Below are 15,360 nucleotides of genomic sequence, written 5' to 3'. Positions count from 1 at the left end.
AGCAATTGCCACAGGCAACTGAGGCAAAGATACACTGGGATTTAAAGCAAGGATCTTATACTGGTTCTGGAAGGAGGCAGGAAGCCAGCACAGGGATTGAATGACAATCACGCGGTCTGAGCCATGTGAATGCTGGGTGATTCCAGCAGCAAAGTGCTGGACAGAAGTGAGGAGGCAAAGTAGGATCAAGAGGCCAGGGAAAAGACGGACACATTAGTCAAGGTGCTGGGAGACAAAGTCGTGAATCAGAATATATAAGCCCACCCTCTGCAGACCAGCTCTGCATCATTATGAGATCCATAGGTGCCATCTCGCACCAAAGACTGGGTGCCCGCAACAAAGGGCTTCAATTTTGCCCATTGACTTTGAGGGGGCCCAGCCCCCCAAAATATATTCTTATGGGTGCCGAAGCACCCACTGCCCCCTGGCAGATCTATGTTTGCAGGTTTATATATACTGGTGTGCTACCCCATCCTGCTAGATATCAATCAGCTGGGGGTGTGACCATGTGTTGAAGTTAAATCCCCAAGAATTAGCAGCATTCAATCCCATTTTATACCTATGTTGTTGTTTTTATGTCTTTTATTTTTAAACTGCCTTTTCAAAAATATTTTCTCGATTGAACACGCACTGCCCTGGATTCACTATTGCTACTGTCATGGCCTCAGCCCAAGGATTAAACCTGGATTATCATGAGCAGATCCACTTTGCAAGGCTAACCGGCTTAGTTTCTACACGCACAGATAGTGGCCTGGCGGGAAGCTTAACGCACAGCGAAGTTTCCTGTGTGCTTCTCACCACATTTCACTTACCTTGCAGGAAAGTTACAGCGGTGTCAGCTTCCCAGCCAGGAGCTGCCGTTGGCGCAGCCACAAGGCAAGGACTTCATGTAGCCTTTCATCTGCAGCCCATTACCTGAACAACAGCTGCGCTGGCATGTGTATGGCTTAAACTGTAAACTCTGGACAGTGTGAAATTTCAATGCTGAATCAGCCAAAGGGTCATATTGACACCTGGAAGTCTGTGGAATGGAGTGGGTGCGGAAGATTATGCCCAAATAGTGTCTCTCATTGCCCCTCTCATAGCTTCAGCAAACTTGGGTCCAAGCTTTTTTAAATGCACACTTTCCACTAATGCATGCATGTCTCGGAGTGGAGACGTTTGTCGCAAAATTGTGAAGGATAGCTGTGTTTCAGTTCAATCGTTGTTGCAGGAAACGTGAATTAGGGAGGCTCACATTTAAAACGCACACTGAACTGAATTTCTTCCCCTATCCACAGTGTGGACACCCTAAACCGAGAGTTGGCTGTGTGTTTGGCAACAGCTGGAGATGGATTGTTTGGATCTATAAATATCTATCACCTTCTCAAGTGGCTGCTTAGCTCAGAGGTAAATGATCATGGGTAGAGCTGAGCTAGTAATTCCTTTCCTGGCCATACCTTTCTGTTGAGGTTGAATTGACATCTTTGGAGAGGGAAAGGAAAACAATAATAATAAAATACTGCTAACTGTTGATCCTTTGAGGTTTTATTTTACATTTCTGAGCTAAGGATAGGATCAAAATGTACTGCATTTGTTTCCCTCTGATGTGGATGGGGAAGGCATCCGATTTGGAGAACTCTGTTAGTAGATATTTACATTTGCAGGAGTTTTAAGCCTTCTGCTGAGTTTTATTATCATCTTCAAAGGGTGGCAAGGCAGACGTGGTGTGAACAGCAAGAGCTCAGAGATTAATTCTGCAGGAATGGCTGCCTTCTCTGGCTGCAGGGAGAACAAGGTTAGACATTTGTAATGCCTCTCATCTTATGCATTGGCAACACTTACCCATTAATATTGACTGAGAGGCGGGTGGAATGGGCATGTTTGAATCTTTTTCTCAGCTGGTATAAAGGAAGAGAAAGAGGGAAAGGCACGACATAAACTTTTGCTAGTTTAGCGAATCCCTTGTTTTCGCTGGCATGAGGTCAGCTTTATCTTGAAACAGTAAGCATCTGGAATGTTATTCCATGCTGCCAGTGTCCAAATATGCCTTGACAGTCTCATGTTGTCAACCAAAGAACTACAAAACTTATCAAAACACCAACATGGCAAAAATTAATCACATGAGCAGAATCTCACGAACCCCGGCAGTCACATCCCGCAAACAGGAGGGAGACGTTTGTGGTTCCCTGAACACTTTGAGCCAGTTCCCATTCTTGAATTCTGAAAGGACAAAGATGGGCATGTAAAACCCTAACTGTACGCTTGGGGAGGTGACAGCCATATTTATAACAGTCACTGAACTTTTTCCAGCATCTGTGATCAGAGAAACAGCTCCCCAGGTGAGCAGTCCACAGAGCAGCCTTTCCTCGCATGAGCACATGGACAAAGCTGATGGTGCGAACAGGTGTTTCTCAGACGTTAAATCTATGTAGAGTTAATTTCCAAGAGGATTTAAGAAGAGACTGCTGGATCAGGTCAATGGCCTATCTAGTTTAGCATCCTGTTCTCATAGTGGCCAACCACAAACATCTATGGGAAGCCCACAAGCCTGAGCGCAACAGTACTCACTCCACCTGTGATTCCCAGCAAATGGTATTCAGAGGCAAACTACCTCCAAAGAGAAAGTAGAACACAGTCATTACTGATATAGTCGCTGTAAAGTCGGTTACAGTTAATGCCACTAGTTGGTGCCAGCAATAACAGCGCTGTACAAGCAAAATATTCTTGGTTACTCAGCAACCTCAGAGTGTGTGTCTGCTCCTTCCTGCACAGCACTCACAACACAACAACAACAACCATGTGTGTTAAATAGTGGGTAGACATAGCAGACGACGCAGCGATTTCTCCAAAGCAGCTCTTTATTTCTAAGCTGGAACAGAACTGAACAGCAAACGGCTCAGCCAGCCTGCTTTTATAGGCAGCCAGCTGTCAACATTGTAACAACAACAACCCAGGGTTTCCCGCCTAAAGTAACTGACGTGGACCTGAGTGAAAACTATATACACGATACTCCCGGTGGCCAGGGTGAGAACTTCAATACATAACAATGTGCCTCCTATCTATGTGTTACTGAGCATTTGAAAAGGGCTCTCAAGGTTCAAAACAAACCACATCAACAGACAGTGTAGGCGAAGGACTGTAGAAAGTACTATGCAATTTCAATTGAATTTCTCAGGGTCCAAATGAGAAATAGTGCTGCTTCTCTTACTACACGAAGCATTGCCTTGCACATTTGGGGTGTGCATGTGTGATATATAAAATAAACTCCATCCCTCCTCTCTGGCATCAATCTCACTTGTGATCTTCACATGGTCCACTTGGCCAGCCTCTCAGTGTAATTCATCCTAGGCACCTGCCTTCTATAGCTTGGTTCTCCAACCTTTTGCCCAGTGGGCACATCTGGAATTTTGAGAAGTGCTGTGAGCACCAGCGACATCTAAAAGAGCAGAAAGATTGGTTGAATTAAGGGGGAGGACACACTTTGTTAAGCTGGCTAAATTTACTTCTTATTTAAGGGGGGAAGCATCAGGAGACAGACGGAATGGATTCTGGGGAAGTTGATCCCTCTTTATACAATATTGCCATGAGAATCATTGTCCAAGCCCAAACAGGATTTGATTTTTTTTTTCTTTCAGCTGAACTGTCCCCCCCTTTATGTATGCAATTCTAATTTAATAGTCACAATAAAAGTGAGAAGAAAAAAGCAGGCAGATGTTGGACAACAGAACAAGTGAATCAGTAATGGTGTTTGTAATTTATTTGTAGATCTATGATGGTGCTGGATATGGCTGCTTGTGTATCATTGTTTAAAAAACAATGTATTGCAAAGGAAGAGATGCTATTTAAAAATAAATTTTGAAATCTTTTGAAAGACAGAAAGCAATAGGGTGGTGCAAACATTCGCTCATATCAGCCACCCCCATGATTAGGAAAAAAAGGCCTCTGCATCAGCCACTGCCATGCTCATTCACAGAGAGCAGCTCTTTGCACCCCTCTTCTGTTCAGAGCACTAGGGAGGGTGAGTGTCCAATCCTGGTATCCAATACTGAGCCAGTGAAAACAGAAACTGAGCAGAAAGAGCAAAAGGTCTCCCTTACATTGTGGGTTTTTGAGGAGGCATTTACTGACACCTTTCATGGGTACCACAAGAACTATTGGTGGGCACGCTGGCACCAGTAGGCACCAGAATGGCAACCATTGCTCTACATTTATCAACAGCTTTATGATTTGCATTAAAAATAAATAAATCATATCCCACCGTCCATGCACAGAATTCAAGGCAAAGAATTCGAGACAGCACACAAAGTCCTTTGTACTGGCAATTTAAAACTACACAGGAGGTTCTGTTCTGTTCTATTTTTAGGGAACTCGTTGTAAAGGAATGTTTAATTCCCTTTCGCTTGTATTAAAAAATAACCAGTGATGTTGTGGCACAAGAAGAAAACCTCGGAGAATTTAGGACAGGCTGCAAACTCAAGGGCCTCTTAGCTTCTCCGACAGTGGATTTTTCTATGTTCTGTGTATATATACCAAGTGCTGCTCCCTCTGGCCTCGCAAAGGTCAAACTAGTGAGATGGAATGGAAAGTGGAACACTCTGTTTGTCAACAGCCTTGACTCCAGTAGAGGCAGATGCAACTTGAGATGGTTCAGAACTCTTGCCAGCCAACAACTGCCCTGACTGTCACTGACTGATCTTTTTCTGGTAATGCTTGATAACTGGGGTCGTAGTTCATACTGGGTCTGCCGCAAAGGAAGCAGTAGATTATGACTCTATATTAAACTGACTACCCAGGTCAAAGGAGCACAATGAGAGAGAGAGAGAGAACATTTTATGAGTGCAAGTTAGAGGGAAGACTTTAAGTTTTCAAAAGTCCTTTTTAAAATACATGGATTTATTATATAGATTATGGCTCTATATTAAACTGACTACCCAGGTCAAAGGAGCACAATGAGAGAGAGAGAGAACATTTTATGAGTGCAAGTTAGAGGGAAGACTTTACGTTTTCAAAAGTCCTTTTTAAAATACATGGATTTATTATACTTTTAAAAAGTTGAAAATCCAACCTGCACAAAGCATTGCTTTTTTCATGGATACTGAAGCAGGCATAACAGAACTTCAGACAAACAAAATTAAAACACCATATATATCATGCGTTGAGCTGTGACGAGCCACTGGGAAACAAGAGGGATGTAGACATAATCTGGAACAGGGGTGCCAACTTGAATAAAATATTGTGGGGGGCCCAGGTAAGCCCTGTCCTGCATAATCGACCACATAATGCAGTGCACACACACACCATTTGAACGGGAATGCCCATCAACTTGGGGGGGAGTCCCCTCAAATATTTTATTGTGGGGGCCGAAGCCCACATGGTCCCTTGGGAGTTGGCTTCTATGCTCTGGAGAACCCCAAAGTTTGCACAAGTAGAAAAAAAATACTTTGAAAAAAGGACCCAATTGGCCCAAAGACTGCTCAGCGACCACAGAACTCTGAGTGTTTGTTGGGGAATGCGGGGATGGAATGGAGTATTCTGAAGAAGCTCTGGTGGCTGGCTGGCATCCTGAACAGGAGCACTTCACACTGCACCATTTTATTACAGGCCCCACTTGTATTTTTATATTATTTAATGGCTACTTACAAACCATCATAAGAATCAGAAGTCAGTAGTGTACCCACCAGTACATCCTATGGCACCTGAAAAAAACCTCAATACGTATCGCTTCAGAAACTGACGGTGCACTAAAGACCTGCTCTTCCTGCTCATTTCCTGTCTGCCCTGGTTCAGCTTCTCCTACATTGAACAACATGCCCACATTTAACTGGATGCCAAGGTTACGCACCTGCCATCCCATCTATTCTGAACAGAGGGGAGATGGAAATAAACTTCTCTCTGAGAGTGCTGCAGTGGCTGATGAAGGGAGACAAGGGAAAATAATTGAGGGTTTTAGCAGGAAAGGACATCTAGAGGCCAGGTCTACTTGCCGATAGACAACAGCTTTGCCCACTGAGGAACCATGGATGAAGAAACCTGGAATACAAGTTTCTTAGAGGCTAGGTCTACCTAGGCCTTGCCACTGCTCTGTCACCAGGTGACCCAGAAATAGTAGACTTGATATGCCTTGTGTGTTTATTTATTTGGAATATTTATATTGCAGCTCTCCGGGGGGGGGGGGGGAAAGCTCCTGTGGACTCCCATGCTTCTTCCTACTTGTACATATATGCAGGGCTTTTTTTCACCTGGAACTCGCTGGAACTCTGTTCCAGCAACTCTCAGGTGCCATTGCCATTATAAGAGAACAGGGGAGGCGTTCATGGTGAGTTCCGGCACCTCTTTTTCTAGAAAAGTAGAACTGCATATGTATGTTGAATTTTTAAGGGTATTGGATCGTGCCTTGCCAGATATTCTCAAAGGACAGAATGCAGTTAGGAACACGGTGTATGGAAATCCCTGAGGATATGATGTAACAACAGCTATGCCTATCCATTAAAGTATATGGAGCACAATAAAGTCTTTAATTTATTATTCCCAGAACAGGTATATTAGATCAGGCTCAGGCACTTGAAATGTTCTTTATTTCTAACCCGATTACCTCAGGGCTCTAGAAAGGTGATGCTGCCAATATAGGGAGCTTTTCAAGTATGTGGCAAAATACCAAACATTCAAACGACCTGCCGTTTTATTTGTAGGCCTTTTCCAAGCTGTGACCCAAACAAATTGACATCTATGCCTGGATTAAGGTATCCAAATTCAGAGTCAGCTGGTCAGGAATTAGCAAATACTGCTCTTGCCACCAGCATCCCTATTTAATTAAAGAGAAAAATAGAAGTGCTTTCTCTGTGAAATACTCCTCTGTGTTTATCATGAAGCTCCAAGGTTCACTTTATGACAACCTAAAATGAGAACTCTCAGCTGAGTTTTTATCCCAGTTTCCTGCTCTCTTTTCTTTTTCCTTGAGTTCTGGTACTATGACTATAATGAGCTATAATGAGAGTGTTCTCATTTACTAGGGATGTGTACCAGATTTAACTGAGGCTCCTTGCTGCTTTGGGAGGTGTAGATATGCAAGATGAACCAAATTTATCTCCCTTCTGTCAGTTGCATGCCGGCTTTTTAATACCCCAATCAGTAATTTCAACAAACTTTCCAAATGCTGGTGGACTCCATTTCCCATCAGTCACAGCCAGCATGGACAATGATCAGGGATGAAGGGAGCTGTAGTCAAACATTATATGGAGGGTCACAGGTTTCTCATCCCTGCTTTGTAGAATAATTAAGGAAAGGCACATCCCTTAATTCCTCCCCTTCTGCTTCTGTAATCTTCATAGAACTGTAGCTCAATGGTTGCTATTAATATGATTCTGAATTGATTTTAGAATGTATTTTAATTAATTGACTGTGTGATTTTATGTACACTGCTATTTTTACTTGTTGTTAGCCACTCTGAGCCCAGCTTTTGCCGGGGAGGGCGGGATATAAATTATTATTATTATTATTATTATTATTATTATTATTCCAGAAAAGGTTTAAAGTGCACACATACACAAAAGAATGATGGGAGCTGTAGATTGTCAAGGTTGCTGAGAATGGTAGCTCTGTGAATTATAGTTACTGGGATTACTCTGTGAGTTATAGTTACTGGGATTGCTGCAGGGGATGTGTTTTAAAAGTAAGGTATGTATATAGCCCGTGGCACATTCCAAAATGAGGCAACCATCTCAGGCAGCAGATCCCAATGTAGAGCATAGAATCATAAAATTGTAGAGTTGGAAGGGACCCCAAGAGTCATCTAGTCCAACCCCCTGCAATGCAGGAATCTCAACTAAATCATCCATGGCAGATGGCCATCCAACCTCTGCTTAAAGACTTCCAAGAACTGAGAGTCCACCACTTCCCAAAGGAGTCTGTTCCACAGCTCTTACTGCTCCAGAGCATTTCGGAAAATCACCGCAATCACTATATTCCACAATGGTCTTGTTTACGATAGTGTATTGGAACAAGTCCCTGGAAGTTCCAGAGTCCTTGCAGAATGCTGCTGTTTCAAGGTGGAGGGAACCTCAGAGAATTCCATGTTTTCCAAACCTCTTTGCCACATTACCAAAGAAAGTTATGCAATGATGACTTCACTGTTAAGGGAGCAGTGGTGAGTTCAGAGGACTACAAAGAAAACAGGAACATATTGCATCATATCAGATGAAAACAAAAACTATGGAGACTCATGCTTGTCTTTGAGTGACTTGATTCGTCTGTGTGCTTTAGGGGTACTCTCATTTTGACTCAAGAAAATCACTATTTTATAGTTCAAATCAGGGAAAATAAATACAGTAAATGGACAAAAGTACAGAGATTCACAAAATGTTTAGGGGTATGTGTACCCCTGCAGCGCCCCAGAAAAAAGCACTGTGTGTGTAATATAATATTCCAGGTTCTCTCTTCTCACAGACTATTTTTAGGTCCAAATACTTCTTTAAAATATATTTCTTTGTATTTTCAGATGGCCATACATACCCTGTTTCCCCGAAAGGAAGACATCCCTCGAAAATAAGACCTACTTCCAGTTTTGCCTCTCGCTGTAATATAAGGCATCCCCCCAAAATAAGACCTCCCCAATAATAAAGCCTCCCTCGAACATAAGGCCTCCCTGAAATATAAGGCCCCCTAAGCTACCGTAAGGTGTCTTCTGACTCCTCTGGACCATAGCAGCGGGCGCCGCCGCACAGCTCACTGATTGGCTGCAGCGCAGATGGAGCTGTTCAGGCAGTGTGAAGTCTCTTTAAATGAGAGAGCCCGCGCCACCGCCAGGACAAGTTGCCACCTGGTGCTCGCTCTGCCCTGACAGAGTCTGGCTGACTCACAATTAGACAATAAATGTGTACTGTATTCTTCTTCATGGAGAAATAAGACATCCCCTGAAAATAAGACCTAGCGCATCTTTGGGAGCAAAAAATAATATAAGATACTGTCTTATTTTCAGGAAAATGGTATCACAGCCTGCAGAAAGGGTCACAGTAGAAACTTTGCATGCAAAAGATCTCAGTTTCAATCTCCAGTATCCCCAAGTAGGGCTGGAAAAGACCTTTGACTGAAACCCTAGAGACCAGCTGCCAGTCGGTGTAAACAATATTGAGCTAGATGGAGTAACTGCCTGACTTGATATAAGCTGACTTCCTGTGCTCTAGCCCTCTAATTTATTTCCCTTCCTCCTCTCTACTTAGGAATGATTTCTTTGGACAGTTTTTGTCCAAGGCTGACAGAACTGCTTTGAAGTGACAGCTAAATACCTCAGCTTCGCATGGTGAAGTGAGCTGAGTGGGGAGGTAAAGTCTCTGTCGTATAAGTGGTCACAAACAAATAAAGAAGTTAGCAGTAGCTTTGCCAGAACTTCAACACCCACCTCAAAACAGTCGTGTGAGGCCTAGTGGCAATAGCTACTTCTGAGGTGTTACCATCACCATGAGGTGGCTTCTGCTCCTCAGTTTCATGTGACTAGAGTGCTCCTGGAATGCTGTTCCTTTGGTCTTACACTGCAAAGCTACCACTTCCAAATGCAAACTTTTCAAGTGAGCTACCTAATTCACAGAACTTATTTTCAGGACTTAGAATCATTGAATTGTAGAGTTGGGAGAGATCCCAAAGGTTATCCAGTCCAACCCCCTGCAATGCAGGAATCTCATCCCCCATCCAGTTTGAAACCATACCAGACCCTGCTTAGCTTTCCAAATGTGCTAGCAGTTTTATTGACTTGGTGTTTGTTTTTCATTATGCCATGTGAATGTAGTATTACAAAAAAAAATACAACATCCCCTCACATCACACATGAATTGCATGCTGGAGCATCACAAGATGAACAGGAATGGAGCTGCTGGTTCCACCACCAGTCAACCACACTAGGATGTGACAGTGCTTCTAATCTGTACCTGAAGGATAAAAATAAGAATAGTCTGTGGCAATTAGACCTTATCAGAAGTAGGTATGAGAATCTGGTCCCAATAGTACAATGAGTCAACTGCCATCTGACACCAAATATTCTACCCAACAGGCATTGGATTGTAAAGGTTTCACAAGTTCCTTGCCAAAGGGGGCCATCTTGGGCCAAGTTCTCACCAAGGTGATAAACTGGTACCATTTCAAACTTCAGGCTGGAGAGCATGCATGTCACGGTCCAGGTTACGGGCAGTCGGAGTCCCGGCTTGGTACGTTGGGACCGGGGTAGAGGTCGGGAAGCAGGAATCAGCAGTCCAGCGGTCAGGAAGCCAAGGGTCCAAGAGTCAGGATATCTGGCATCAGGAAGCCGAAACACAACTAGGTGGGTAGTGTGTTGCCATAGGGAAGAGCCAGAGGGAAATGCTGGTCTTATATACCCCTCCCAGCCCTTGCCACAGGTGCTACGAGTCTTCTGTCAAGCCTCACCTGTGCAGCCGCGCCTTGCCCTTCCAGGCCAAACTCAGGAAGGCCCCAGTCCTGCGAGGCCCTACCAGGGCCCGGCTCCTGCACGCACTCCTGAAAGCGCATGACTGAAATGTTCTCCATACCAAAAACAAAAACATGCACATGGAGAACTAGCTAGGCACTTCTCCTTATTGCTTCATTTGCTATAATTTTTTATTTGAAGACACATCTGGTCACATGAGGCCTCTCCTGCCGTTTGCAAAGTACTTGTTTATACCACCACAGAGGGAACTAGGCCTCAGGCATAACACACAAATTATGAGAGCTCATGGGTGTGAATCCTGTCGATGGCAGATTTCAAGACTGGGCACTACTCTGCCTATAGGGACATATAATATTATATATTAAATCACTTGCGTTATGTGGTAAATCAGGCCCACTGCATTTGGAAGCCCTCCTGCTCATTCTGCTGCCCTGGTTCCACTACCAAGATGACGGTAGCTTATTGGACAGAATTTAACATTACTCAGCTCTCTAATACTTGAAGCAGCAGTTGGGTGAAACCAACAGTTGGTGCGGTAACTCTGATCCTTCTGCTCCTGTCTTTTAATTCTTTTCCCTCACTGCATTCTTGTGATGATCCTAGATCCTTTGGCTCCCAGCTAGTTCTGTCACACAGAACTTGGCTACAAGTCTGGCTGAGCAAGGCTCCACCCCTAGGAACTGTAGTTTGACGTGACTGCTGGGAACTGTAGCTCTGTGAGGGGTAAATCACAATTCCTAGTGTTCTTTGAGGGTAGCCATGTGCTGAAAATGTATGGGGTGGATGTGCACCTGGTGCAGTAGGAACACAAACAGGAAATACCCAGGCCATCAATCACAGATCACTATGTAATCCAAAAGGGGGGGGGGGGACATGCCCCTATGGTATAACATGTTGCCCACTGAAGTTCATCTCTGTCACCCTTGCCTAAATAAAGTGCTTTGCTTTATACAGATAAAAATTACAACTGTACACAGATTTTTTAAAATAATAACTTGTAAGTCTCTACGAGAGAAAAGTTGAGGAAATTAAGATTTAGAAAAATACGGGATTTAATTCTACTGCAAAATATATTATATACACTTTCCATAGTGGAATATTACTATAAACTCTTCATAGTTAGTTATTATATTCAAAAATAACATAAATAATGGCAAGCACTGTATCATTGTCCGCAACTTCTTTTTCTGATCTCTCTTGAAGTGGCAGACAGTAGATTGTCCCAGAGATGGTACTGTGTCTCCTTCATGGGAGTTTCGTATCTAGGAGGTCCTGGAGGATTCTGATCACGTTTTGTGGTTGGCTGGAGGCACACTCCTCAAGCTTGGGTCCCATTTGCTTGTGCAGGCTCTTAGCAAGTTTGGAGACCACTGCTCTGACGTTTCCGCTCTTTCCAGGTAGCACACCATTGCCAATCATGTTGCTCAGGAAATACCAGAGAATGGGAAGGACGTGACGCTCCACAGCCTGGGGTTTCCGTGAATAAGCAAAAGCCACAAGAACTGCAATGCAGAAGAAAGGTAACGAGTTGCTCACTTCTTTGAACATAGTCACACAATCAGGATGCAAAAGAAGAAGAATCTGTGTCTCTACATGCAAAGGAATCCATCACACATGTCCAGCATTGGTTCTGGGTTTTGGAGGGCCCTTGGGCAAGATACCCTCCCTGAGCCACCTCTTTCAGTGGGGGTCCAGGGGGCTTTTGTTAGTGGGACCCCTTTCTGTGATGTGGACTCTTGGCCAATGCTCAATCATGCTGACGTTTGACACTGGCTCTGCACATACCCACTGAAAACTGTCCTAAACATACACAGAGCCTCTGTCCTAGTGTTGTTTTAGTTATCCAAGAAGCATAGCCATCTTGTGCAAGGAGCTAGGGCAGGGGTGAACCTTTTGTCAGAACTATTTTTGGCCATTTGAGGGGGGTGGCTAAATAAAAGATGTCCCACCAGAAGGCAGGGGTAGGAAAACTTAGAATTTTTTTCAGAAGTGAATGTCAGAGGGTTTGCACCTTCTGATAGCACCAGGCTCTCTACATGCAGGTTTCTAGCCCAGCAACACTTCCTGGGACACTCAGGAGACCCCAGAATATTGCATAGCCCCATGGGCATTCCTTACTGACCTGTGTGCACGGAGAATTGTGCTACTCTTATGATGCTTTTTCCACCTCTCACAATTAAAAAACACATACATCCTACACCCCAGTGCCTGATGATCTTCAATTTTTCCACTACCGTTCATTTTTACTGTATAAAAAATGCATTTGGCTATAGTCTCTGGAAGGAGAGTACAGAAAATGATAGATAGAATAGATGACTTTTCTCATTAGGTAAATGTTACTAAATGGAAGAGCTCCTGGTCTTAAGTGACCATCATTCTTAAAAACCAGATACTTTGATGCTACATTTCCTCAGGAAATATATAGCTCTAGAATGCTGTTGGGTTTTAGTGACCTATGCCATGATAGATGGGTTGGTTATTTATTTCATGTATTGAGCTGTCTAAAATGGCCATATCAAATTCACAGACTGCAACTCTTAACGGGTACATGATGGGTCAAACTCCCATGACACCAATGACCTTTGGGTGATATCTGATGAGGAAGCGACAAGCGCTCTATGAGTCCTGCCATGTGGTCAGGGGCTCACAAAGAATGATTTAACAAGTTTTTGAGTCAAAGGTTGATTGCAAAAATCAAAATGTCTGATGGAAAATGTACTGAAACCTTTGATATTAGGAGAGCTGCTTTCATGTCTGGGGGCTTGAGTCTGTTCTGTGGGGTCACGATACAAAAAGTCTGATCTCAGGTCTAGTATCAGAAATTCATTGGGAATGTGGTCACAATTTCTGCTTCTGTGGCAAGTGGCTTTGTAGTTTACATTTAAAAGGCACAGGTGTGCTTTCTGAAATGATTATTCTCTCATGTGTGTGCATAAAAGTGACCCAGTTTGAATGTAAGAAACTAATAAACAATGGTTTGTTTGACTGAGGATGAAGGTACCCACTGAGCCTCTTGGGCTTGTCGATCAGTGGTTCGAATCTGTGCAACGGAGTAAACTCCCTTTGCTCTCTCTCAGCTCCTGCCAACCTAGTAGTTCAAAAGCATGCCAGTACACGTAGATAAATAGGTATCACTGTGGCAGGAAGGTAAAAGGAATTTCCGTGCGCTCTGACACTTGTCACGCTGTCCTGTTGCGCCAGAAGTGGTTTAGTCATGCTGGCCACATGACCCAGAAAGCTGTCTGTGGACAAACTCCGGCTCCCTCGACCTGAAGCAAGATGAGTGCTGCACCCCATAGTCACCTTTGATTGGACTTAACTGTCCAGGGGTCCTTTACCTTTGCCTTTTACCTCTCTCATGACCCACAATAGAAAACTTCCAGTTTGTTAAACCAGTTTCTCATTACAATTGAACTAGGAAACTGTGATTTAATGTGGCTTTGCAAACAAATTGTTATTTGATATCCTTGTTGGTAGTTTATGATTAAATCAGTTTTCTGATTCATATGTAACAGTAAACTGTATAGTGATTATATATATATATATATATATATATATATATATATATATATATATACATACACTAAAGACAAGAAGCAGCCCTCACTTCCACTTCAAAAAGGTGTAAACGACAATAAAAGAAATTGTGCTGTGAAGAAAGAAGCCCTTTGCCTCCTGCTGTTATACAAGCTATTGCTTTGTTCATTGCCATGGATACTGCAGTTTAGTGAAGTCATTTGTTACCTGACAGGTGGTCTGTGATCCCCTGCAGAGCTCGACCACTGGTGAAGCGCACCCTGCTGGCAAATGTTTGAAGCAAAAGAAGATTATCTGAAAGGGACAGAAATATATTGTTTGGACATTGTTATAAACCAAGAAAATAAACAACAACAACTTTAATAATTCTCCCCCGCCCCCATCTGACTGGGTTGCCCCAGCTACTCCATGTGGCTTCAAACAAATATAAAAGCATCATCAAACATCAAACATTGAAATATTCCCTATTTCCCCTTCAGAAAGAGACAGAAAGTTATCTGTATCTAGAGAAAGGCGGATCTCTCAAATTCTCATTTTTTCAATCTCAAATCCAGTTCTCCACCTCCCCCCCACTTTTTTTTTAAGTCCTCATGAAAATTCACTAGCAGTTTAGTGTGGATTTTTCCTAACACATTTTTTTATGCAGCTTTCCCTAAGATAATGCATGTTTGTATGCTATTTTCACTTATATGCATTTTTATGTACACTTTACCCTAGTATATGCATGACTTGCCTGTAGAATTGCACTGCAAAATCCCGAGATGATCAGATCTCCCAAACTAGATATGTTTCAGTTTGTTTTATTGCTTCAGGAATTGTGAATTGGGTAGATTCGCCTTTAAGTGTGAATTGAATCAAATTTCTCTCCCATCCCTAGGTGCAGGTAAAGGTAAGCTTTGCTTCCCTACAGCACATCCCTTTTCTTTGCCTCTACTGAAAAGAGATCTGGTTAAACACCTTTCAGTTACATGTTGGTGCTCTTTTCAGAACGTGCTTGCTTTAAAATGAATTTCAAAGGCAGTTTTAAAGGTGAAGTAAAGTCTTTATGGATACTGTACTAATAAGCGAATGATCATCAATAATGAATACTTTGCACATCTCTTCTATTTCTTATATTAGCATTTCAAAGCACTTCTTCATCCCGCTGAAGCCAGCAACTATTCTTTTCATTCATCACTGAAATAACAATGTTGTCTGGCTCCGCACACACATCATCACCATCAGAAAACAGAGAGTGTCAAACAAAAAATTGATTTTCTGTTTTCTGTTTTCTTAGCTTTGCTTTTTTCCAGTTGATTCTTAACTGCTATGAATTGTGAAGGGGCAAATGTTTAAGGGACCTGGGAGGTAAACTCTTTTTGAAAAAAACAAACCAAAACCTTTCCACATTCTTTTTGTATTTACTTAAA

At 42.9% G+C, this 15,360-nt stretch overlaps 1 protein-coding gene and 1 long non-coding RNA gene across 8 annotated transcripts in view; both read right to left on the bottom strand.

The window, feature by feature from the left end:
• Positions 1–452: 452 nt before the first annotated feature.
• LOC310841622 lies at positions 453–8,598 on the bottom strand. The gene is made up of 4 exons (XR_014562622.1): positions 8,491–8,598; positions 3,278–3,418; positions 2,123–2,202; positions 453–1,761 (listed from the first exon to the last, which is right to left on the bottom strand). It is a non-coding gene; the product is annotated as an uncharacterized lncRNA (long non-coding RNA).
• Positions 8,599–11,448: 2,850 nt separating this feature from the next.
• The window catches only part of TOGARAM2 (TOG array regulator of axonemal microtubules 2), a 76,326-nt gene continuing 72,414 nt past the window's right edge, over positions 11,449–15,360 (bottom strand). For all 7 annotated transcript variants that reach the window (XM_083732226.1, XM_083732225.1, XM_083732223.1 and 4 more), the window contains 2 exons: positions 14,159–14,245; positions 11,449–11,916 (listed from right to left, as the gene is read on the bottom strand). In XM_083732226.1, the coding sequence (XP_083588352.1) occupies positions 11,660–11,916; positions 14,159–14,245 (344 nt within the window). In that variant the 3' untranslated portion in view covers positions 11,449–11,659. The remainder of the gene's footprint in view (positions 11,917–14,158; positions 14,246–15,360) is intronic.

The sequence above is a fragment of the Podarcis gaigeae genome (assembly GCF_964106915.1).
Source record: "Podarcis gaigeae genome assembly, chromosome: 3".
NCBI classification, from domain to species: Eukaryota; Metazoa; Chordata; class Lepidosauria; order Squamata; family Lacertidae; genus Podarcis; species Podarcis gaigeae.
This window is presented reverse-complemented; position numbering and strand designations above follow the sequence as displayed.